Below are 26,554 nucleotides of genomic sequence, written 5' to 3'. Positions count from 1 at the left end.
TAGAGTAGAACCAAAGAGTGACATGGAATTGCTGTGATAAATTCATTATACATGAAAATGCACAATTAAGGCACTGCTAAAATAGTTGATGTACATTGTCCAGATAAAATCTGTTGCTTGCAGTAAGTTTTCATTACACTGCTGTCACAGATCTATACTTTTAGGAATATAATGTAACTCAAACTAATATCACAGTTACATCGTGATGGTATAGTCACAAAACCATCACAGATGAATGTTTAATAGAATCAATTATAAGTAAACTGTAAGAAACTCAAAATAGTAACTATCTCAGTAAGAAAAACCTGCCATATTCATGTGAAATCTTCATATCCTTTATGAAGCATTTTTTTACAATGACAAAAGAATCCTTCATACTGTTTGATATATAAGCATTAAACTTTGGCAGCAATGGGTGACCCAGATCTGTGGATTGTTGTGTAATCTTGCATCAGTTAACTTAAAAAACACTCAAGATTAAAATTAAATGAGAATTGTCACAAACAAATTAAAACACCACTTATATGTCATTGAAGACAGAGGAAAGCTTTGGATGTTTATTGCAAATCAGGGAAATCAATCAGGATTAACATAGTACAACTCTTATAGCAGCTAGAGAACACGATAATAACACTTCTGTGATAACTAAGGTTAACTCTCGACAGCTCAATTAAGTTTGTTACATTGGATATAAAACACTTACTTAATTGGAGTGTAAATAAACAAAAATACCATATAATTGTCCACCAAGAATTGGTGGTATAAGGTCTAACTCTAACTGCTGTTACATTAATCCAATCTTTAAGTGAATCCACCTAATACCAGAACTGCTTGTCTATACAGGACAAATTCATCAACCCCATCTGCTTAATGACTTGCAGTTGCAGTTTTCTTCAAACTTATTTCAAAATGGTGAGATATCATAATTGTAAAATTGCAATAAAGTGTTGAGATATATGATAGAATAATACTCCTCTGTAATATGTAGATATGAAGGATAAGGATATTCTACCCGAGGGATCATTGGATATTGAATTTATTTCACTCGAGTGAATTATTTTTTAAAAGTTACAAAAGACACGAGCTTTAGCGAGTGTCTTTTGTAACTTTTAAAAAATAATTCACGAGAGGGAAATTAATTCAATATCCAATAGTTTGCGAGTGGTGTGACCTGTTTCTACCACAATGTTAGTTCCGTATGCAAATTAGGCGTAGTGATATAACCTGTATGATACAGAAACTAATTAATATGCAAAACATTCAATTTCGTAATTATTTTTTATTACTTTAATAATTGATAATACACAAATATTTCTATAAAATAATGATAATTAAATGTATTTGATATCCGAAACCCAGTCATTTCATTCTCTTTAAATCATATTGACCGGGGACTATATGCGCGCAAATTTAACAGTTGTGTGGCCTCGGCATGTGACGTAATTTTCCCGCGCGGATTGTTCAACCCACTCTAGTCCGTGTCACTGTCGGAGTAAAGCACCCTTGGCCTTTGGCGTTTCCTACAAGTACACACGGACTTGTTGTTGATGTTTATTGTGAAAGATCCACCATTAATGGGTCCCGAAAACAATGACGGGAGCGTGTTTGGTAATGGTGGTCTGTTTGATACGTTTTGAAGTTGAACATCACCGTTTGATGACACTAGTGATGATGGCCGGGGGCCGGATGATGGATTGTTTGCTGGCTGACCGATCTGCTCTGAGTGCGCGTTCGACAATGTTCTTGAGATCGTCCTATGTTGGTTTGAGTTTATTGTCGAATAGTTGTTAATACTCTGGATGTTCTTGTGTCCGGAAATCTGAAAGGATAAAAAAAATGCAAAAATATGCAAGTGATTCGTAAAAAAGTTACAGTAGCCCTACTGTACCGAAATATTTGTGATGGGATGTATTTTTCTTAAATAAAGGTAAGTCTGCATTAAAAACATACATTTTGTTATTATTTAACGTACAAGAATATTTATTAATACCTGCATAATCTGATTGGGAGGCAACCCGTTATCATTCAACTTCTGTACAAGATACTTTCTTGCGCTATGGTTCGTGAGGCGCTTTCCATTTCCCCCTGTTTTGCTCGTCAAGCCTAAACATTTTTTATTGCAAATATTGAAAAATCCTGTATCATGGGTCACAATTCAGTAATCATTTAGTATCAAAGTGCAAATAACCAGGACAATCGACCTTGACCTGTTGTGTGAAATTTTGAAATGCAACATGACATCGTGTACTGTTTCAGTACACACTGTAATACATTGTATAGCCTGTGTACAATCTGAAAGGGGCGGGGCTTAGTTTTTGTTATTTTGTTGACAGCAGCTGTTTATTATAATGGAAGTTTAGGAATGAATTCATAAAATATTACCTGCATTTTCTGCCATTGTAGTCATGAATCTTCCCAGTTTATTTACGCCGACAGGCTGGCACTTAAACCACCTGCTAGATTTGTCCATGTTTGTATTAGTGGCGATATAATAGGGGGCATCATCATGGCAGTATGTTGGCGGACGGCGAGATTGGTAGACCTTATAAGTGGCGACAGGGCAGCGTGATGGGGTTTTAGGGGTAGCCCAGGCGCGCGGGGGGACGGCCCTTACATTCTTAGGATTTGATCCAGGCCTTGTTTTAGTTTGCCGTTCACGAAATTCAATGTACTCATTATTCTCTGAATCTTTACATAGCTTAATATCCCCCCAACACATATCCCTGTGTTCAGTAACACCTCGCATGCCAAAATGCACAGTATTTAGAAACCAAACTGTTCTTAACAAACTGTCAGGGTTGTGTGAACCAAGTTGACCTACGTCATACAATTTATCTATGTCTTTGTCTGAAACAGCATCAGCCCTCTTTTCTAAATTTCCCTTTCCCTCTCGTTTTAGCTTTTTTTGCTTAGATTTGATAACCTCCATTACCTTAGAAAACTCTACACTTGTTGTTAGTTGTTTGCCGTAATCTTTCGATTTCAAATACCGATCAATGCTACATGCCATGTTTCTAATGGTAGCAGGTTCATATTCCTTTCCATGATTGTTTCTAACATTCATAAAAAAAAGATACAAAGTAACTTGTTCAGCTGAACTGGCGGAATCGATTCTAATGGCCTCTGAAAAAAACACTCTGAGAACACTCTGAAAAAAATCTCGTACTTTTTTCATATCTAAATCAGTTTTTTTCTTAGTGTTTTTTGTTGACCTCTGAAGCAATGAATCTGTCAACATCAAAATCTTCTAATGAATCTTTGTCTGAAAAATATGGATCATGGGGCTTATCAACTGGGGGTGTTAATGTACTCTGAATGGTTTCCGATATCGTGACAGATCTAACGTTAGTTTGTGATATTGTAACGTCGCGACCTGGGCATGACGGTATGACGTCGAACCGATACCGGGCTTCAGTTGCTATTTTGCCTGAATCAAACTGAATTTCAAATCGGTCGAAACCATAATTAGTGTCTGCCTTTGAAATAGACTTGATTACTCCCCTTTCCCCGTCACATAGCTTCACTCTGTCGCCAATATTGACCAAATCTTCGTCCATCGCAGCCATGATGTTGACGTTGAAAGCAGACGACGTAAACATTGATCACGTGGGGTAGAAAAAGTAGTACCGGTCAAAGGTCAATTTCTCCACCAATCAAAACGCCGGAAGGTTATATTCCACTAGTGGAATATCAATATATATAATCAACGGTGTGTACATATAACCAATGGCCTGAGAGTTGAATAAATCGACACATTGTGGTAGAAATAGATATTCTACCTTGTCCGAGGGATCACAAAATGTTGTAAAATCCAAGGCAAACTGCGGTTTTACATTTTGTGACCAAACCTCGGGTTTTACATTTTGTGACCAAGCCTGGGGATTTACATTTTGTGACCAAACCTAGGGTTTTACATTTTGTAACCAAACCTCAGGTTTTACATTTTGTGACCAAGCCTGGGGTTTTACATTTTGTAACCAAACCTCAGGTTTTACATTTTGTGACCAAGCCTGGGGTTTTACATTTTGTGACCAAGCCTGGGGTTTTACATTTTGTGACCAAGCCTGGGGTTTTACATTTTGTGACCAAGCCTGGGGTTTTACATTTTGTGACCAAACCTCAGGTTTTACATTTTGTAACCAAACCTCGGGTTTTACATTTTGTGACCAAGCCTGGGGTTTTACATTTTGTTACCAAGCCTGGGGTTTTACATTTTGTGACCAAGCCTCTGGTTTTACATATTGTGACCAAGCCTGGGGTTTTACATTTTGTAACCAAACCTCAGGTTTTACATTTTGTGACCAAGCCTGGGGTTTTACATTTTGTGACCAAGCCTGGGGTTTTACATTTTGTAACCAAACCTCGGGTTTTACATTTTGTGACCAAGCCTGGGGTTTTACATTTTGTAACCAAACCTCAGGTTTTACATTTTGTGACCAAGCCTGGGGTTTTACATTTTGTGACCAAGCCTGGGGTTTTACATTTTGTAACCAAACCTCGGGTTTTACATTTTGTGACCAAGCGGGGGGTTTTACATTTTGTGACCAAGCCTGGGGTTTTACATTTTGTGACCAAGCCTCTGGTTTTACATTTTGTGACCTTCAGGAAAAAAATCCCTATTCTTCATATCCAATTTTTTTTAAAGAGTCTTACAGTATATAATTGACCTCTGTATTAAGGATCCCTATAGGACATTTCTGCTATTTTCCTTTGGTGTCCTTTAGAGACAGGTTTGACTGTACTAAGTACTCCAGGATTGTGATATGTCCAGACTGTATTAAGTATTCCAGGATTGTGATAAGTCCAAGACTCCTGACAGTGTCCTCATGTCTAACCTACATGAATCTGATCGATGTCTGTGAGGTGTCAATATCTACACTATATCTATACCATCTTCAGACACTCCGCATTATCTCTGTGTAATTTGTAATCAAAATCCTGATATTTCAATCATAGAAGCTGTATGCTCAGCTCTGTTGCAATGTTATAGAAAAATCAGATATATTATGGCTAATCCATTATTTGTGTAATATTGTGTTATCGACTTTTATTAATGCCAACATTTTTGTCAATACTTCAGTATTACTGCCATGTATAGTGTAAAGATAGGTCAGCTCTGTATGAAGTGACATGAAGAGTCTTCTACAAGTAACGATGACAGAAAAATCCATGGAACACATGTATCCAGGTCCGTTGTAATCCTGGAGAGTATGGCTATCCATGTTTGTTATCTTTGAGAGTATGGCTATCCAAGTCTATTATCTTGGAGAGTATGGCTATCTATGTCTGTTGTTATTGCGGAAAGTATGGCTATCAAGGTCCATTGTATTCTTGTCTTATCTATCCATGTGTGTTATCTTGGAGAGTATGGCTATCAATGTCTGTTGCTATCTTAGAGAGTATGGCTATCCATGTCTGTTGTTATCTTAGAGAGTATGGCTATCCATGTCTGTTGTTATCTTAGAGAGTATGGCTATCCATGTCTGTTGTTATCTTGGAGAGTATGGCTATCCATGTTTGTTATCTTAGAGAGTATGGTTATCCATGTCTGTTGTTATCTTAGAGAGTACGGCTATCCATGTCTGTTGTTATCTTGGAGAGTATTGCTATCCATGTCTGTTGCTTTCTTGGAGAGTATGGCTATCCATGTCCATTGTACTCTTTGAGAGTATGGCTATCCATATCTGTTGCTATCTTGGAGAGTATGGTTATCCATGTCTATTATCTTGGAGAGTATGGCTATCCATGTTTGTTGCTTTCTTGGAGAGTATGGCTATCCATGTCCATTGTACTCTTTGAGAGTATGGCTATCCATGTCTGTTGTTATCTTGGAGAGTATGGCTATCCATGTCTGTTGTTATCTTGGAGAGTATGGCTATCCATGTCTGTTGCTTTCTTGGAGAGTATGGCTATCCATGTCCATTGTACTCTTTGAGAGTATGGCTATCCATGTCTGTTGTTATCTTGGAGAGTATGGTTATCCATGTCTATTATCTTGGAGAGTATGGCTATCCATGTCTGTTGCTTTCTTGGAGAGTATGGCTATCCATGTCCATTGTACTCTTTGAGAGTATGGCTATCCATGTCTGCTGCTATCTTGGAGAGTATGGCTGTCCATGTCTGTTGTTATCTTAGAGAGTATGGCTATCCATGTTTGTTATCTTGGAGAGTATGGCTATCCATGTCTGTTGTTATCTTGGAGAGTATGGCTGTCCATGTCTGTTGTTATCTTGGAGAGTATGGCTATCCATGTCTGTTGTTATCTTGGAGAGTATGGCTATCCATGTCTGTTGTTATCTTGGAGAGTATGGCTATCCATGTCTGTTGTTATCTTGGAGAGTATGGCTATCCATGTCTGTTGTTATCTTGGAGAGTATGGCTATCCATGTCTATTATCTTGGAGAGTATGGCTGTCCATGTCTGTTGTTATCTTGGAGAGTATGGCTATCCATGTCTGTTGTTATCTTGGAGAGTATGGCTATCCATGTCTGTTGTTATCTTGGAGAGTATGGCTATCCATGTCTGTTGTTATCTTGGAGAGTATGGCTATCCATGTCTATTATCTTGGAGAGTATGGCTCTCCATGTCTGTTGTTATCTTGGAGAGTATGGCTATCCATGTCTGTTGTTATCTTGGAGAGTATGGCTATCCATGTCTATTATCTTGGAGAGTATGGCTCTCCATGTCTGTTGTTATCTTGGAGAGTATGGCTGTCCATGTCTGTTGTTATCTTAGAGAGTATGGCTATCCATGTCTGTTGTTATCTTGGAGAGTATGGCTATCCATGTCTATTATCTTGGAGAGTATGGCAGTATCATTAGGATAGATTTTCCTTAAGAACCTTAACCAAAAAAATATCTTTTGTAAGGATTAAATATATTTATTAACAGATTTCAATTATTTTACATTGTAGTATTCCTTCTTTGCATATATTACAAAGTTAGCTCCCTTGCGGGTAGGTATCATTGTTACATCATTATTTTGTGAGCTCAATTCAAGTCGTTTTCTCAAAAAAGAATGACATTATACTCCCAAACACATGACCTCACAATATATACCTACCCACAAGGGCAGGTAACTCTGTTATATGCAAATACAGAATTGCAAAGGTGTGGTTTTATTATGTTCCTGATTTGGAAATGGTGCATTTTTATAATTGCCTTGCATCATTCATTTTTCTTTTCGTGTCCATTTGACTATTCTTCCATTCATCTGTATAAAGTTTTTTTACCATGATATTTGGAGGGAACATATCTTCAATATTACACAAAGGCTTCTTGTGTTTCTAAGTTGTGGATATTCCAATCCGTAGACTGATCAGATAAAAGCAATGCTGAAGAGTGGCCATCTGAGATTGTGATATTCAATGAAGTTCATAACTGTTTCAGATCTAAAAAAGGACATTTTATCAACAAAAGGAGACTCTCTAAATTGATTTGTAGCTAATCTTGTGTACAGTATTTCAGGACAGATGATGTAACAATTAAGATACCATTTTGGATTTTTTCAGTTTAGTTTATCCTTGACATTCTATTGGTATGCCATGTTAAATTTTGAGTTTGATTGAACAACAAATCTTGACAATATAGCCATTTTTGAATTTTGACATTTGAAGTTTATAAATACGATACCAGGCAATGGAGTCTATGGTCCAATGGTTTATCTAAAGTATGCCAATGAAGTCTATGGTCGAATGGGTTATCTAAAGTCTGACAATGGAGTCTATGGTCCAATGGGTTATCTAAAGTCTGACAATGGAGTCTATGCATGGTCCAATGGGTTATCTAAAGTCTGACAATGGAGTCTATGGTCCAATGGGTTATCTAAAGTCTGACAATGGAGTCTATGGTCCAATGGGTTATCTAAAGTCTGACAATGGAGTCTATGCATGGTCCAATGGGTTATCTAAAGTCTGACAATGGAGTCTATGTTCCAATGGGTTATCTAAAGTATGCCAATGAAGTAAACCTATGGTCCAATGGGTTATCTAAAGTCTGACAATGGAGTCTATGCATGGTCCAATGGGTATCTAAAGTCTGACAATGGAGTCTATGGTCCAATGGGTTATCTAAAGTCTGACAATGGAGTCTATGCATGGTCCAATGGGTAATCTAACGTCTGACAATTGAGTCTCTATGATGATCCAGTGGGTTATCTTATCTAAAGTCTGACAATGGAGTCTATGTTCCCATGTGTTACCTTAAGTCTGACATTGGAGTCTATGGTCCAGTGGGTTATCTAAAGTCCGACAATGGAGTCTATGGTCCAATGGGTTATCTAAAGTCCGACAATGGAGTCTATGGTCCAATGTGTTATCTAAAGTCCGACAATGGAGTCTATGGTCCAATGGGTTATCTAAAGTCCGACAATGGAGTCTATGGTCCAATGGGTTATCTAAAGTCTGACAATGGAGTCTATGCCAATGTGTTATCTAAAGTCTGACAATGGAGTCTATGGTCCAATGGGTTATCTAAAGTCTGGCAATGGAGGAGTCTATGGTCCAATGGGTTATCTAAAGTCTGACAATGGAGTCTATGGTCCAATGGGTTATCTAAAGTCTGACAATGGAGTCTATGGTCCAATGGGTTATCTAAAGTCTGACAATGGAGTCTATGGTCCAATGGGTTATCTTAAGTCTGACAATGGAGTCTATGGTCTAATGGGTAATCTAAAGTCTGACAATGGAATCTATAGTCCAATGGGTTATCTAAAGTCTGACAATGGAGTCTATGGTCCAATGGGTTATCTAAAGTCTGACAATGAAGTCTATGTTCCAATGTGTTACCTTAAGTCTGACAATGGAGTCTATGGTCCAATGTGTTATCTAAAGTCTAACACTGGAGTCTATGTTCCAATGGTTATCTAAAGTCTAACATTGGACTCAACAATGGGGAAGACTATTTCTTTGAATCAAAGCAATTCATGAGAAACAACTTGACTCTCAACATGAAGAAATTTGACCAGGATAAACTTGACTCCCAAAAGCAACAATGAAAGCCCTGGCCTCGATTTCTTGAAACAAAAGTGCAGACTTAAGTCAAAACTTAAATTTTTTCTCCTTATGTTACTTACATGACAATTTATAGCTTAAGTCAGGGTTTGACTTAAGTTTGTTTCGCTTAGTGACTGTCACTTATGAGAAGCTCTTTGACACATGCAGGAGGAGGTTGACCCAAATTTAAAACTTCATACTATACAATGGATTGTATCATTCAATGGGTAATCTAAAGCCTGGAAAATGAGTCTACAAATGAATGGGTAAATCTAAAGTCTATGATTCCCTGGGTTAGACTTCAATAATGAACTATCCCAATTGTCCTTTCTGGCTTTGAGATCAATGTGATGACATTGAATTGATCCTCACAGAAAAACAGGATTGCCCATGAGAGCTGCCTCTACACTAGTAGGGAGCAGACTGAAACAGTCATCAGGCTGACGCTTGTAATAGGACATTCAAAGCCTATTGTGCTTAGGTATATACCCCTTTAATGTTGCCATCAGCTAAGTTGTGTTCTCTTATCTGTGAGTTTCAGAAGCTCTGCGACACCCTTCATTAATGGCCAAAGCCATTGTACGATTATCCTGGGTGATTTGTGTTTTTATGGAACCTCATAAAATAGCTATAATCAGATTTTATTTCCTACATGAATATTATTGGGGAAAGGCGCTGTTCATCGGGGCGGGATATTGTTTGTGCCTTTTCAAGCTTATATGCACATACCATCAAGCTGTAGTGGGCAAAGTAGTCTGACTTTGTTTCATCCAGCAAATAATCAAATCTGCCCAAGTTAAATCAGGTGTGAGTAATTTGAGGCTGCCTGTACTAGCTCTCTCCTCGGGGATAGGGAACTATTTTGGACTTATAGTTTCATCATAGTCTTCATATATAATGATGAATCCTATTACTGTTATACTTAAGATAGAATAGAGTTGATCAAGATTATACATGGCAGTTGAACCGAATATCCCCATGTTGATCTGATGGTGTATCATGGTGAATTAAGTCAGATTATTGCAGTCATGCATAAGTGGCACTTTAATATAACATGGAATTTCATATTGACTGTAAACCACATACTGCAGTATTTTTTGGAGATACAAGTATTTGTGTAATTTCACACAAGTGATTGAACGAAAAGTTAAATGTTCCGCAAATAATTGTATCAAAGGAAAAATGAATACACTGGGTTATCAGCAAGAGCTTTTAATCTTAATTTTTTTTGCATTCATGAATATTTTTAAATTAATAGTAATGCAAAATATTTTACACAAAAAAAGTAGTTTCAGTAATGCAGGTTGTAGATATGAACATTTTGAGGTAGTCTGACCCTTTGGGTCAGGATGACATATTGTCATCATGCTTCATCTATAGTCGTGTGCCATCCGCGGTGGGTAAAATTTTCTTTCAAATGACTACTTCTCAATAACAAAAGTAACCAGGGTACTCATAATTGGCCTGAAAGATAAAGGACTACCAAGTTTGTTCAAATGAATGACCTTGACGTTCCTTCAATGTCACAGGGGTCAAAAATGCTACAATCAAGTTATTGTCATGAGTATTTCAGTTCTCCGATATATTGTATTAACAGTATGATGGCTGTTAAGGCCCATGGAGCGTCTTGTTGAAAGAAAGTTTTGTCTTTTTTTCTGAATTGTAAAAATTCAAATGAAAACTTACACTAAGGAACCCTTCTTTCTGATCTGTATAAAAATTACCAACAACTAACCAATAACAATAGCCATACTCTTTGCTAGCCACAATATGTAGTTTTTGGAACAAGAAATACTGAAATAGATAAAGAATTACAAAATAAATTCCTAAAGATTTTGGTCAGCAAGAAAATTCATTTGTTTGAATAATAAATGCATATTTACGTAGGGAGCAATATTTGATGATGTACATGACAGACATTACTGTGATAAGAATTGATATAAATTTCAGAACTTTACAGTGTCCACTGGTCATATTGGCCACAATGATTTGTTTCTGCCCTGAATTATGGCTCTGGTCATTGTGCTATGATTATTGATCTTGTGAGTGGAGTGTGTCTATAGGCCTGCTAACAGCTTCACAGCTGTGTGTCTTCATAACAAATCTATATAGGACCTTGGACCAATGTTAAGGTAGATTCTTCTTGTGACTCCAAGCAGGAACAAGTCTTCATAAAATGTCAGTATTGAGTATAGACATTAATATATAGTGAAGGCAGAAGATAGGTTGTATTTGACTGACTCTGTTGTGTATCTGTTGGTTGTATTTTCAGTTGCTGTTGTCAATTTGTTGGTTGTATTTGTGATATTATGTTGTCTATCTGTTTGTGAGACTGTGTTGTCTATCTGATGGTTGTATTTCTGAGACTGTGTTGTCAATTTGTTGGTTGTATTTGTGATATTATGTTGTCTATCTGTTTGTGAGACTGTGTTGTCTATCTGTTGGTTGTATTTGTGAGACTGTGTTGTCTATCTGTTGGTTGTATTTGTGAGACTGTGTTGTCTATCTGTTGGTTGTATTTGTGAGACTCCAGGGTCTGTTGTCAATCTGTTGGTTGTATTTGTGAGACTCTGTTGTCTATCTGTTGGTTGTATTTGTGAGACTGTGTTGTCTATCTGTTGGTTGTATTTGTGAGACTGTGTTGTCTATCTGTTGGTTGTATTTGTGAGACTGTGTTGTCAATCTGTTGGTTGTATTTGTGTGTTGTATTTGTGAGACTGTGTTGTCTATCTGTGTTGTATTTGTGAGACTTGTTGTCTGTTGGTTGTATTTGTGAGACTGTGTTGTCTATCTGTTGGTTGTATTTGTGAGACTGTATTGTTGTTGTATTTGGATGTTGTTATTGTTTTTGAGACTTTGTTGTCTATCTGTTGGTTGTTTTTGATGTTGTTGCTCTGTTGTTGTATTTGTGAGACTCTGTTGTCTATCTGTTGATGTTGTTATGTTGTTGTAAGACTCTGGGTATATTGTCTATCAGTTGGTTGTATTTGTGAGACTGTATTTTCTATCTGCTGGTTGTATTTATGAGATTCTGTTGTCTATCTGTTTGTGAGACTGTGTTGTCTATCTGTTGGTTGTATTTGTGAGACTGTGTTGTCTATCTGTTGGTTGTATTTGTGAGACTGTGTTGTCTATCTGTTGGTTGTATTTGTGAGACTGTGTTGTCTATCTGTTGGTTGTATTTGTGAGACTGTATTGTCTATTTGATGGTTGTATTTTTGAGACTTTGTTGTCTATCTAATGGTTGTATTGTTAGACTCTGTTGTCTATCTGTTGGTTGCAAGTACCAGACTGTTTCCTATGTACCAGACTGTTTCCTATGTACCAGACTGTTTCCTCTCTGATGGTGTCTAATGAACCTGGTTCCTGTTGAGTATTGGATTCTGCCACCTTCAGCTCTATAATGTGGTCATTAGTGCTAATTGGCCATTAGTACTTATACAGGCTAGGGCTTAATTGATACTTCAGCTTTCAAGTGACAAATCACATTTTCTCTACCTACCAGTAAACTACACAGTATACCTCTCCTGACCTCTAATTTACACAAAGAAGGAAAAAAGCTTGACAACTCAGAAAATATAATTGTGTGACATGACACCAAAGCAAAAAAAAAATGATGTTCTTTCTGAGGAAAATATAGGTCTGGTCATGCCAAGTGACAACAAGTCCTATGTAAGCAGTGGAAAGAAAAAGAATAATTTATATATGTATACTGTATTCGACCCAATAAGCATCCATGTCCCTACAGGTGCTTCTCCCCCTTTTTGAGGGCTCAATTTCATTTGCCCAGGCATAAGACCAAAGCTATCAAAACTGTTTAGGTTTGCAATAATTTTGTCTTATTAAGCGCCTTTCATTTTTTTTTCAGTTTTTAGCCCACCATCATCAGATGGTGGGCTATTCAAATCGCTTTTTGTCCATGGTTCGTGGTCCGTCCGTCCGTCCGTCCGTCCGTCCGTCCGTCCGTCCTTCCTTCCTTCCTTCCGTCCGTTAACAATTCTTGTTACCGCTATTTCTCAGAAAGTACTGAAGGGATCTTTCTCAAATTTCATATGTAGGTTTCTCAAGGGCCCTAGTTGTGCATATTGCATTTTGGTACCAATCGGTCAACAAAATGGCCGCCAGGCAGCCATCTTGGATTTTGACAGTTAAAGTTTGTTACCGCTATTTCTCAGAAAGTGCTAAAGGGATTCTTCTCAAACTTCACCTGTAGGTTCCCCTAGGGCCCTAGTTGTGCATATTGCATTTTGGGACCAATCGGTCAACAAGATGGCCAACAGGCCGCCATCTTGGATTTTGACAATTGAAGTTTGTTACCGCTATTTCTCGGAAAGTGCTGAAGGAATTCTTCTCAAATTTCACATATAGGTTCCCCTAGGGCCCTAGTTGTGCATATTGCATTTTGGGACTGATCAATGAACAAGATGGCCAACAGGCCGCCATCTTGGATTTTGACAATTGAAGTTTGTTACCGCTATTTCTCAAAAAATACAGAAGGGATCTGTCTCAAATTTCATGTGCATAGTCCCCTAGGTCCCTGGTTATGCATATTGCATATTGGTACCAATCTTGGATTTTGATAGTTAAAGTTTGTTACCGCTATTTCTCAGAAAGTACGGAAGGGATCTCTCTCAAATTTCACATGTAGGTTCCCCTAGGGGTTTAGTTGTGCATATTGCATTTTGGGACCAATTGGTCAACAAGATGGCCGACAGGCCGCCATTTTGGATTTTGACAATTAAAGTTTGTTACCGCTATTTCTCAGAAAATGCTGAAGGGATTCTTCTCAAATTTCACATTTAGGTTCCCCTGGGGCCCTAGTTGTGCATATCGCATTTTGGGACCAATTGGTCAACAAGATGGCCAACAGGCCGCCATCTTGGATTTTGACAATTAAAATTGTTACCACTATTTCTCAGAAAGTGGTGAAGGGATTCTTCTCAAATTTCACATATAGGTTCCCCTAGGGCCCTAGTTGTGCATATTGCATTTTGGGACTTATAGATCAACAAGATGGTGGACAGCCCGCCATCTTGGATTTTGACAATTGAAGTTTGTTACCGCTATTTCTCAAAAATTACAGAAGGGATCTGTCTCAAATTGCATGTGCATGGTCCCCTAGGTCCCTGGTTATGCATATTGCATTTTGGTACCAATCGATGAACAAGATGGTCGACAGGATGCCATCTTTGATTTTGACAATTGAATTTTGTTACTGCTATTTCTCAGAAAGTACGGAAGGGATCTGTGTCAAATTGCATGTGCAGGTTTCCCTAGGAGTCTAGTTGTGCATATTGCATTTTGGGACTGATCGATGAACAAGATGGCCAACAGGCCGCCATCTTGGATTTTGACAATTGAAGTTTGTTACCGCTATTTCTCAAAAAGTACAGAAGGGATCTGTCTCAAATTTCATGTGCATAGTTCCCTAGGTCCCTGGTTATGCATACTGCATTTTGGTACAAATCAGTGAACAAGATGGCCGATAGGACGCCATCTTGGATTTTGATAGTTAAAGATTGTTACCGCTATTTCTCAGAAAGTACGGAAGGGATCTCTCTCAAATTTTACATGTAGGTTCCCCTAGGGGTTTAGTTGTGCATAACACATTTTGGGACCAATTGGTCAACAAGATGGCCGAAAGGCTGCCATCTTGTATTTTGACAATTAAAGTTTGTTACCGCTATTTCTCAGAAAAAGCTGAAGGGATTCTTCTCAAATTTCACATGTAGGTTTCCCTGGGGCCCTAATTGTGCATATTGCATTTTGGTACCAATCGGTGAACAAGATGGCCGACAGGACGCCATCTTGGATTTTGATAGTTAAAGTTTGTTACCGCTATTTCTCAGAAAGTACGGAAGGGATCTCTCTCAAATTTCACATGTAGGTTCCCCTAGGGGTTTAGTTGTGCATATTGCATTTTGGGACCAATTGGTCAACAAGATGGCCGACAGGCCGCCATCTTGGATTTTGACAATTAAAGTTTGTTACCGCTATTTCTCAGAAAAAGCTGAAGGGATTCTTCTCAAATTTCACATGTAGGTTTCCCTGGGGCCCTAATTGTGCATATTGCATTTTGGTACCAATCGGTGAACAAGATGGCCGACAGGACGCCATCTTGGATTTTGATAGTTAAAGTTTGTTACCGCTATTTCTCAGAAAGTACGGAAGGGATCTCTCTCAAATTTCACATGTAGGTTCCCCTAGGGGTTTAGTTGTGCATATTGCATTTTGGGACCAATTGGTCAACAAGATGGCCGACAGGCCGCCATTTTGGATTTTGACAATTAAAGTTTGTTACCGCTATTTCTCAGAAAAAGCTGAAGGGATTCTTCTCAAATTTCACATGTAGGTTTCCCTGGGGCCCTAGTTGTGCATATTGCATTTTGGGACTTATAGATCAACAAGATGGTGGACAGGCCGCCATCTTGGATTTTGACAATTGAAGTTTGTTACCGCTATTTCTCAAAAATTACAGAAGGGATCTGTCTCAAATTGCATGTGCATGGTTCCCTAGGTCCCTGGTTATGCATATTGCATTTTGGTACCAATCGATGAACAAGATGGCCGACATTTTTTCTCAGAAAAGTACTGAAATGATCCGTCTAAAATTTTATATGTAAGTTCCCCTAGGACCTTAGTTGTGCATATTGCATATTCTGATCGGTCAAAAAGATGGCCGACAGGTAGCCATCTTGTTTTTTGATAATTGAAGTTTGTTACTGTTATATATCTCAGAAAGAACTTAAGGATCATTCTCAAATTCCATATGTAGTAATATGTAGTAAAAGTTTGAAAAGCAGAGAAAAGATCCCTCTTTCCTTTGTCAGACATAGATTATTCTTTGGTGGGCACCAAGATCCCTCTGGGATCTCTTGTTTAATCTCCCTGTGTGTTATTGGGTTGAATACATTACTAATGTTTATATGCCTAAAACAATGAGAGCAAATTTAGACCTCAGGAAATCATCGCACAAAGTAAGGGACAATTTTCAATCAATTTGCAAAATAAGAAACTACAGTTACACCTGTCTATAACGCTTACCCGAGGAAACAAGAAAAATGGTCGTTACAGCCAAGCATTTATTATGATGTTCGGATATTTAGTCCAGATATTTAGTCCCACATTCAAGTTTTTAGTTCTTAGGTAGGTAAGTAAACTTAAGGCTTAGAAAAAAAAATTATTGTAACAAAATGGTTTATCAATAGGTTCCTTTGTCAGAAATTTGTGACAGTTTAAAAGAAGTAGGACAAGACATTTCAAATCAGAAAAAAAATCTGATTCTATTGCACCCAAAAAGAACATGCTGGGGAAAAACCAGGAACGAATTAAATAGTTGTAAAGTTGTATATAATGGTCTTATTCAACACTTTATCTGATGTATTAGTAAAATTTGTCCTGATACTAAATGGATTGTCGTAGGACTATCCCCATTACCTCTGGGGAGGTCTTAAGGAGTGGTGTAGGGATGTGTAGGCTTCAGATCCGGACTATTGGCAGGTGGTCGTACCACAAAGGAAATCTATGCTAGTACGACAGAGAAAACCAGTATTATTTGGGTGACAATAACATCAGAAATCTATTTGACTGTTGTCCCTGTAGAGAATCTCCAGGCCACAATAATTCTACCACTGCCTTTCCTGGAACAGCTATACAGCCATACATTTGTTTGTCCTGGATTCACGGAATGTTTCCCTGGGGATCCTACTCTATGTATATATAGTCACTTTGTGTAAAATAGGCCATAAGGCTTTTTTAATCACTTTTTTATATTCAATACCATTTCTTCTTTCTTGTTAAGATCTTATCTCTCATTTACCATGTACTCTTGGTAAATTGTGTACTCATTGAACCATGAATGTCTGTGTCTTGTTGTTGTCTCCAGGATAAGCTATCTATTGGAACAGCAGAACCAAACTATTCCCCATGAATAGCATTGTTAATGATTACCAAAGTCCAGGTTAAATGATGTTCTATATAGGCCTACATATAGGCATACACTAATGTTGAGGGTTATTTCACACACTTGCTATCACTTTACGTGGTATGAAACCTTTTATTTAACTCCAACCAGATATTGACCAAAATTTACAACACTTCATACACATGATTAACTACCCTTGAAAAAAAATGGAATTGAAAAAAATACACACATATATATATACATTTCACATCTATATAAATACATTACGTAACCTACACATTAAACTTTTGAAATTTCTACCACCTCAATATATCCAACCAACAGTCTCTGGCGCGCATTAGTTAACTTTCCTATTTAATTTTATGCCCAAATTACAATTTTATTCAGAAGTCCTTAGGGCACTGACTTATACCATAATGTATATGAGGGGAGATGTTCTTATGTAATTGCCAAGGGTTATCTTCTCATTGACTAGAAGCGTCCTTTCAATATTAACATTATCTGTCTCCACCTTATGGGAAATTTTCTATTCACCATTGAAACATTGTATATCCTTAAATGACCCTGAATGTGAATAGGACATTAAACTAATCACAGGAATAAACTCTATATTTCTATATGTATATACACTACAGAGAATTGGGAACAAACGTGTCACTCATGGACGAAGCCAAATGCGGCAAAATCAACAGCAATTTTTTCAGAGAATATGCAGACAAGTTTGATTGAATTAGAGTATGTTTCATTCAACATGAATTTGACACTTGAGCATTGAAATTCAATTGAACAGAAATCTTTCTGTGGAGGCTTATTATGGAAGTGTGATGTAGGTCCAACACACTTTAGAGTGTGGCCCTTATGGACGACACATATCTGGTTAATGCAGGTAGAGCGAAATTGATCAGGGCGCTACTGGAACACTTCATTCATGTACATACACTAGTTTTAATTTGTGTGCTGTTCATCATATGGAAAATAACTGTTACTTGTGATTTAAAGTACATCTTAGACACAGTAAAACCTTGAACAATCAGGCTTCGTCTGTCGTGTGCCATCTGCAAACTTTTTCATTTAAACAATTACTTCTCAAAAACTGAAAGGCCCAGGGCACTTATGTTAGCTGGTAGCATGCTGGGAAAAGGGCAACCCAGTTTAGAATGACCATAATCTTCATTTAAGATCACAGGGGTCAAATATATCAGAAACTTACAACTTGTAGCTTTAAGTTATACAGAGTTTTCAATAAAGTGTCTTAACCGTTCAAAGAAAAAGGTGAGCATTTTCAGAACAATTTTTATGTTGTATTTTATCTATGGATTTTTGTTCACTACTTCATAAATGTATTGTACAGATAGTCAGGTGACCATTTAGGCCAATGGGCCTCTTATACCTCGGTTAGTCTTTGTTCCAAACACCACTCAAACAACCCACTGGTTCAGGTATCCCCTCAGTTAAACATACATCAACGCTTGAAGCAGGGTTTGGTTACAGGCTCCAAATGTAGTAAAAACTGAAAACTCCATAACTAGACTGGGGTTTGAATCCAGGCCTCTCCAAACACAAGCCAAAAGCTCAATCAAGAGGAACTTGGTTACTGGCGATCAATCTGATCCAGAATTATTTCATCAAGTCAATGAAGTCACCACAGGCACATATAGCAAACAGGAAATGTGCAAATAACACTTAAAATGAAGAGAGTTTTGGTAGTGTAATTAAGCTACATGATAGACATACAGGAACATCACTAAGACTATATAATTGAGCCATTTTGTCCATCTCTGAGAAAATTGTAGTGATATCAGAGTTTCCGGGAGACAAATCTGTGGAAATCTAGTAAGGAAATGAAGTCTGATAACATGAAAGTATTTCACTAACCATACTCTAGCTACAATTTTGCTCTCAGGCTCTCAGGCACTCAAGGGTAGATAGAATATTGAGCAAGATAGCGTAGATACAATTTTGTAAGAGATAAAGAGAAAGGGGTCTGAGGCTTTTCAGACCAAGATCTACTGTGACGAGATCAGACCAGGCTCTTCAGACCAAGATCTACTGTGACGAGATCAGATCAGACACTTCAGACCAAGATCTACTGTGACTAGATTAGACCAGGCTCTTCAGACCAAGATCTACTGTGATGAGATCATATCAGGCTCTTCAGACCAAGATCTACTGTAACGAGATCAGATCAGACACTTCAGACCAAGATCTACTGTGACTAGATTAGACCATGCTCTTCAGACCAAGATCTACTGTGATGAGATCATATCAGGCTCTTCAGACCAAGATCTACTGTGACGAGATCAGATCAGACTCTTCAGACCAAGATCTTCTGTGACTAGATTAGACCAGGCTCTTCAGACCAAGATCTACTGTGACTAGGTCAGACCAGGCTCTTCAGACCAAGATCTACTGTGGCTAGGCCAGAGCAGGCTCTTTAGACCAAGATCTTCTGTGACTAGATCAGACCAGGCTCTTCAGACCAGGATCTACTGTGGCTAGGCCAGATCAGGCTCTTCAGACCAAGATATACTGTGGCTAGACCAGATCAGGATCTTCAGACCAGAATCTACTGTGGCTAGGCCAGATCAGGCTCTTTAGACCAAGATCTACTACTAGGCCATAGCAGGCTCTTCAGACCAAGATCTTCTGTGACTACGCAGACCAGTCTCTTCAGACCAAGATCTAGTGTAACTAGGCCAGACCAGGCTCTTAGACCCAGATCTACTGTGACTAGATCATATCAGCTCTTCAGACCAAGATCTTCTGGACTAGATCAGTTCGGACTCTTCAGACCAATATCTACTGTAACTAGATCAGACCAGGCTCTTCAGACCAAGATCTACTGTGGCTAGGTCAGACCAGGCTCTTCAGACCAAGATCTACTGTGACTAGATCAGATCAGACTCTTCAGACCAAGATCTACTGTGACTAGATTCAGACCAGGCTCTTCAGACCAAGATCTACTGTGGCTAGGTCAGACCAGGCTCTTCAGACCAAGATCTACTGTGACTAGATCAGATCAGACTCTTCAGACCAAGATCTACTGTGACTAGATTAGACCAGGCTCTTCAGACCAAGATCTACTGTGACTAGGTCAGACCAGGCTCTTCAGACCAAGATCTACTGTGACTAGGCCAGAGCAGGCTCTTTAGACCAAGATCTTCTGTGACTAGATCAGACCAGGCTCTTCAGACCAGGATCTACTCAGACCAATATCTACTGTAACTAAGTCAGACCAGGCTCTTCAGACCAAGATCTACTGTGGCTAGGTCAGACCAGGCTATTCAGACCAAGATCTACTGTGATGAGATCAGATCAGACTCTTCAGAACAAGATCTAGTGTGACAAGGTCAGACCAGGTCCGTCAGACCAAGATCTACTGTGGCTAGGCCAGACCAGGCTCTTCAGACCAAGATCTACTGTGATGAGATCAGATCAGACTCTTCAGACCAAGATCTAGGGTGACTAGATTAGATCAGACTCTTCAGACCAAGATCTACTGTATCTAAGTCAGACCAGGCTCTTCAGACGAAGATCTACTGTGGCTAGGTCAGACCAGGCTCTTCAGACCATGATCTACTGTGACTTGGTCAGATCAGGCTTTTCACTGACTAGACTGGACCTGAAGCTCTTCAGTGACTAGGCTGGATTAATTGACAGACACTTAAGTTAATTTATTAGACCTGAGACTGGACTAGGCTTTAGTGCGCCGGCTGGATCAAACTTTTTCTGTGACAATGGATTGGACCTGAGACTCTTGTTTTTATTATAAGTGACATTAAAGATATTGTTACCATTTGTGAGAATAAAAAACGTGCTTTTTGTTATATGCATTTTACTGTAGCTACCAGGTAATAGCAGTATTATATGGTCTAATGGCAACCAAAATGAAAATGAATTTTCTTTTCATTACTGATGTTAAATAAAGGTAATGTTGACAGGAATGAAACCTTTAAATATTTATAGACACAGATTTCTGAAGCATGATAACATATAGAATGCTATATTAAGAAGCTTATCATGCTTTGAAGATAGGCTAAATCAATATAGAATTGTTCTCCGCTAATTCTTACTTCTTAGACCTACAGAGCTATAGGCTGATAACACATGACACTCGGGCAATGGAACTTGAGGATTAAAGAGATGAGACTTGTTGCCTTTTACTGGAGAAATCTCACTGGATCACATTGTCACACTGTTCTAGATCGGACCTGAATTTATTGGCCAAGGTCATGGTACCTTTTCGAAACATTGTATTGACAGCGTCAACATTATCAATTTTATTTGCCAAGAGTTGTCTACCCTTGGGAATGATATTGATTGTTATAGTCAGAGTAACTTCATAAATTAATTAATAAATAATGTGTGAAAAATGATGTGATTAGCTCTCAGTAATGACGTAACATTTACAATCAGGAGCTACTCTCAAGGGAGGTTACTCTGGATGAGCTGTTCCCAAGGGGAGGTTACTCTAGATGATAAAGAGTCTAAATATTTTATTTAGGTATCAAAATTTGGGCAATATGTGATACCTAAAAAAGAAGTGTAAATAACTCTTAGTAATGTAATTAGACTTCTTTTAAAAAAAAGTGTCCCCTATGCATGTATTTGAGCAATTATATTTTATGACGTACATTAGATTTAAATAAAAACATATTGGTGGAAAAATACATTTTGGTGGCTGAGTGGTGAAGGTGTCTTGTCCACTTCTGGATCATGGAAACAAAATACTATGTGGGGCAGTTAGCAGTTACTCAGACAACTGGTTGGTGGTTTGTCTCCGGGTACTCCAGCTATCTACTACCTTAGCATGGCATGCAATTAGATTTAGTTGAGTCTGGCTGATTAGAGTACAGTAAAACAAGCAAATATCTTACAATATCTGAACTGCTACATTAATTAATCGATGAGGTTCAACTTAATCACTATCTTCGATAAAGATATAGGAAATGTCTGTTCATCATCATCATCATCATCATCATCCATGACATCATCAACATCATCATCACCACAACATCTTTATCATCATCAATTTCATCATCAATATCAGCAGCAGTATTGCCATAATCAACATCATTATTACCATCATCATCTTCATCTTCATCATCAACATTCATCACCACATCACACTTCATACTCTCATCTTGTATTCATCATTCAAGAGCAATCACACTATTCCATCCACATATAAAAAGCATACATAATCATATATTCTCTTCTCTCATACTATCTCTCACTCATGTAGGTGGTTATTAGTAAGATGATAATAGTAAATTAGATTTAAGGTTCAGACGTTTAGTATATATATATTGATAGAGATTTTTTGTATAATTGTTTATTACTAATGCTATGGTCACAACAATCAGCTGGTATCTGGAGATAGAGGGCAATCGGGAGTACACCGGTGATTTTACTATTTTTTCGACATCGGACAGTACGGGTCAAAAAAATTGTCACACGTCATTTACATAAAAAAGAGGGTGTACGGTAATTGTACAGCATATGTTTCGAAAAAGTATTTTTGGGGGACTTGTGAGGAAGTGAATATCGACGGAACATATAATGCTAATCAGCCGATTATCATATGATATCCGGGCGATAACCAGCCTATTCACCAGACATCATACAAATATTGCTGGAGTATCTTATGGACAGTGAAATTTGGTTGTACTAGGCCCAGCAGAATGTCCGCGATGTGATAGCACATTAACACCCTTTGAAAAATTCTCTTCGCGTATATTCACTTCAAACATTTGGTATGATATTGTTCGTTATAACAAAGAATAGGTGTCTGCATGTGGGAGCAGTTTCAATTCACAATAATTTTGTAGTAAATATAAAGAAATTGTACAGCAGGTTACTGAACTACGACACATAGTCACCAGATAAACACAAAATATTCAATTCTTTGACCCCAATTTTAAAGATAGTTTTACAACTGCTTCAACATATGGTAGTTCATGTTATTGACCGTGAAGTCTATATGTGTTATTGATTTGATCTCTTATAGCCGAGGAAAGGGTGCACCGACTCTCTTTACGGGGAGGGAGTTAATGCCGTCCACATTTTTGTAACTTTCCTGTATTTACAATGCACCATAGCAACAGTAACTATAATGAAAGTAAAACTAGAGGAAGTTGAATGCTGATGTGATTTTATCATTTTTATGTCACACATAGTATTTTTTAATGTTCTTTTTAGAAGAAATCAGCGGACAAAATGTCATATGTCCATGTAAATGTAAAACATCATGTGAACCGGTGCAAATACAAAGCGGGATCTGTAAACACTGTGACGTCATTGTGACTTCATCAGATGCCATTGTGGTTTTGAACTGTAACAATGTATAACATCGTTCAACATTGTATCTTTTGCAACGTGAACTCTGAATGATGGGCAGCATTAACTCCAATGCGCGGCTGGCCATGTCCGGCTGGGATCCAGACCAAAATGACTAAAAACCATGTCGGGAGTACATCCTATGCCTAATCGGAAGGGGTTGTGACCAAAGCATAACAAAACACAATATATTTGTTTGTATAAACCACATTTCTCAGCAGTGATATTAAAATTGATGATTTTACAAAAAGGAAGCTGTGGCCATTGATTTGTGGACCGGTCACTCTAGGGTTGTTGTCGTGAAGGTGAGCAGACTGACCAATAAGGTTGATATCACATCTATCAGAGGAGGATGAGATCACAGCAGATTGACAGATGGCCTCACCTCGTGTGATATAGACGGGAGGAGGTTATAATGTACCCTGGGACACAGGCAGGCCGAGATCCCTGTCAAACACCGTGATTGATTATTCTCCTCTCACACACTCTTGTTATTAGATAAATGTATGCTGATGATGGGGTTGATGATAATAATGATGATGGTGATAAATGATGATGATAAATGATGATGGTGATAATAATGACGATGATGATAAATGATGATGATGATGATATGATGATGATGATGATGATGATAAATGATGATGATGATGATGATGATGATGATGTATGATGATATGTTATGATGATTATAAATGATGATGATATATGATGATGATGATGATGATGATGATGATGAATTATGATGATGATGATAATGATGATGATGATAATCCTCAATGATTGATGAAATGATGATGATGACGATGATGATGAATAATCCACAATGATTACAAATGATGATGATGATGATGACGATGATGATGATAATCCACATATTACAAATGATGTTGATGATGATGATGATGATGATGATGATATCCTCAATGATTATAAATGATGATGATGATGATGATGATGATGATGATGATGATGATGATGATGATGACGATGATCCTCTTTGATCATAATGATGATGATTATCTAGTCAGGAAGATTTTGTGAAAATTAACTTAAATGTAAATACTGTTCTAATTAATACTTCTTGTATAATACATGATAGTTTTCAAATACTTGACTATGTTTGATTACTGATTAACTAAAAATACACTCTATAGAATACAATATTATAGAACAATATCAATAATTCTGTAGGTGATGAAGAATTATAGTAATTTATCGTTCATGTGTGTGGGTGTCCCTTACAAAAACAATGCCTCAATAGTGACAATATTTGCTGATACAAGGTCAAAAGGTCATGGTTACCTTTATTATCTATTGATTTGTCCTGTGTCACACTGCCAAAGTAACATCACCTTCACACTGCCGAAGTAACATCACCTTCACACTGCCGAAGTAACATCACCTTCACACTGCCGAAGTAACATCACCTTCACACTGCCGAAGTAACATCACCTTCACACTGCCGAAGTAACATCACCTTCACTTCACACTGCCGAAGTAACATCACCTTCACACTGCCGAAGTAACATCACCTTCACACTGCCGAAGTAACATCACCTTCACACTGCCGAAGTAACATCACCTTCACACTGCCGAAGTAACATCACCTTCACACTGCCGAAGTAACATCACCTTCACACTGCCGAAGTAACATCACCTTCACACTGCCGAAGTAACATCACCTTCACACTGCCGAAGTAACATCACCTTCACACTGCCGAAGTAACATCACCTTCACACTGCCGAAGTAACATCACCTTCACACTGCCGAAGTAACATCACCTTCACACTGCCGAAGTAACATCACCTTCACACTGCCGAAGTAACATCACCTTCACACTGCCGAAGTAACATCACCTTCACACTGCCGAAGTAACATCACCTTCACACTGCCGAAGTAACATCACCTTCACACTGCCGAAGTAACATCACCTTCACACTGCCGAAGTAACATCACCTTCACACTGCCGAAGTAACATCACCTTCACACTGCCGAAGTAACATCACCTTCACACTGCCGAAGTAACATCACCTTCACACTGCCGAAGTAACATCACCTTCACACTGCCGAAGTAACATCACCTTCACACACTGCCGAAGTAACATCACCTTCACACTGCCGAAGTAACATCACCTTCACACTGCCGAAGTAACATCACCTTCACACTGCCGAAGTAACATCACCTTCACACTGCCGAAGTAACATCACCTTCACACTGCCGAAGTAACATCACCTTCACACTGCCGAAGTAACATCACCTTCACACTGCCGAAGTAACATCACCTTCACACTGCCGAAGTAACATCACACTTCACACTGCCGAAGTAACATCACCTTCACACTGCCGAAGTAACATCACCTTCACACTGCCGAAGTAACATCACCTTCACACTGCCGAAGTAACATCACCTTCACACTGCCGAAGTAACATCACACTGCCGAAGTAACATCACACTGCCGAAGTAACATCACCTTCACACTGCCAAAGTAACATCACCTTCACACTGCCGAAGTAACATCACCTTCACACTGCCGAAGTAACATCACCTTCACACTGCCGAAGTAACATCACATCAGTAATCACCTTCACACTGCCGAAGTAACATCACCTTCACACTGCCGAAGTAACATCACCTTCACACTGCCGAAGTAACATCACCTTCACACTGCCGAAGTAACATCACCTTCACACTGCCGAAGTAACATCACCTTCACACTGCCGCCGAAGTAACATCACCTTCCGAAGTAACATCACACTGCCGAAGTAACATCACCTTCACACTGCCGAAGTAACATCACCTTCACACTGCCGAAGTAACATCACCTTCACACTGCCGAAGTAACATCACCTTCACACTGCCGAAGTAACATCACCTTCACACTGCCGAAGTAACATCACCTTCACACTGCCGAAGTAACATCACACTGCCGAAGTAACATCACCTTCACACTGCCGAAGTAACATCACCTTCACACTGCCCAAGTAACATCACCTTCACACTGCCGAAGTAACATCACCTTCACACTGCCGAAGTAACATCACCTTCACACTGCCGAAGTAACATCACCTTCACACTGCCGAAGTAACATCACCTTCACACTGCCGAAGTAACATCACCTTCACACTGCCGAAGTAACATCACCTTCACACTGCTGAAGTAACATCACCTTCACACTGCCGAAGTAACATCACCTTCACACTGCCGAAGTAACATCACCTTCACACTGCCGAAGTAACATCACCTTCACACTGCCGAAGTAACATCACCTTCACACTGCCGAAGTAACATCACCT

General features: G+C 38.5%; 2 protein-coding genes and 1 long non-coding RNA gene across 5 annotated transcripts in view; 1 reads left to right on the top strand and 2 right to left on the bottom strand.

Moving 5' to 3' along the window:
• Positions 1 to 26,554, top strand: part of LOC138334711 (serine/threonine-protein kinase 32B-like) — a 117,490-nt gene that overhangs the window by 36,862 nt on the left and 54,074 nt on the right. The gene's annotated exons all lie outside the window — the stretch shown is intronic.
• LOC138334712 (uncharacterized) overlaps positions 1 to 26,554 on the bottom strand; it is a 228,754-nt gene that overhangs the window by 172,776 nt on the left and 29,424 nt on the right. The gene's annotated exons all lie outside the window — the stretch shown is intronic.
• On the bottom strand, positions 1,265 to 3,081 carry LOC138334704 (uncharacterized protein KIAA1958-like). The gene is made up of 3 exons (XM_069283381.1): positions 2,383 to 3,081; positions 1,991 to 2,103; positions 1,265 to 1,819 (listed from the first exon to the last, which is right to left on the bottom strand). Exons 1-3 carry the CDS (start codon positions 3,062 to 3,064, stop codon positions 1,472 to 1,474), a joined length of 1,143 nt encoding a protein of 380 aa, XP_069139482.1. The 5' UTR covers positions 3,065 to 3,081; the 3' UTR covers positions 1,265 to 1,471.

The sequence above is a fragment of the Argopecten irradians genome, chromosome 11, assembly GCF_041381155.1.
Source record: "Argopecten irradians isolate NY chromosome 11, Ai_NY, whole genome shotgun sequence".
Lineage (NCBI taxonomy): Eukaryota > Metazoa > Mollusca > Bivalvia > Pectinida > Pectinidae > Argopecten > Argopecten irradians.
This window is presented reverse-complemented; position numbering and strand designations above follow the sequence as displayed.

What these genes read in the sequence shown, in the direction of transcription:
- LOC138334704 (XM_069283381.1), bottom strand. Translation starts at nt 3,064, where the DNA reads ATGAATGTTAGAAACAATCATGGAAAGGAATATGAACCTGCTACCATT. An exon ending in TACAATGGCAGAAAATGCAG is followed by an intron (nt 2,104 to 2,382) that starts GTAATATTTTAT and finishes AAAAATGTTTAG; the next exon opens with GCTTGACGAGCAAAACAGGG. An exon ending in CTCCCAATCAGATTATGCAG is followed by an intron (nt 1,820 to 1,990) that starts GTATTAATAAAT and finishes TTATCCTTTCAG; the next exon opens with ATTTCCGGACACAAGAACAT.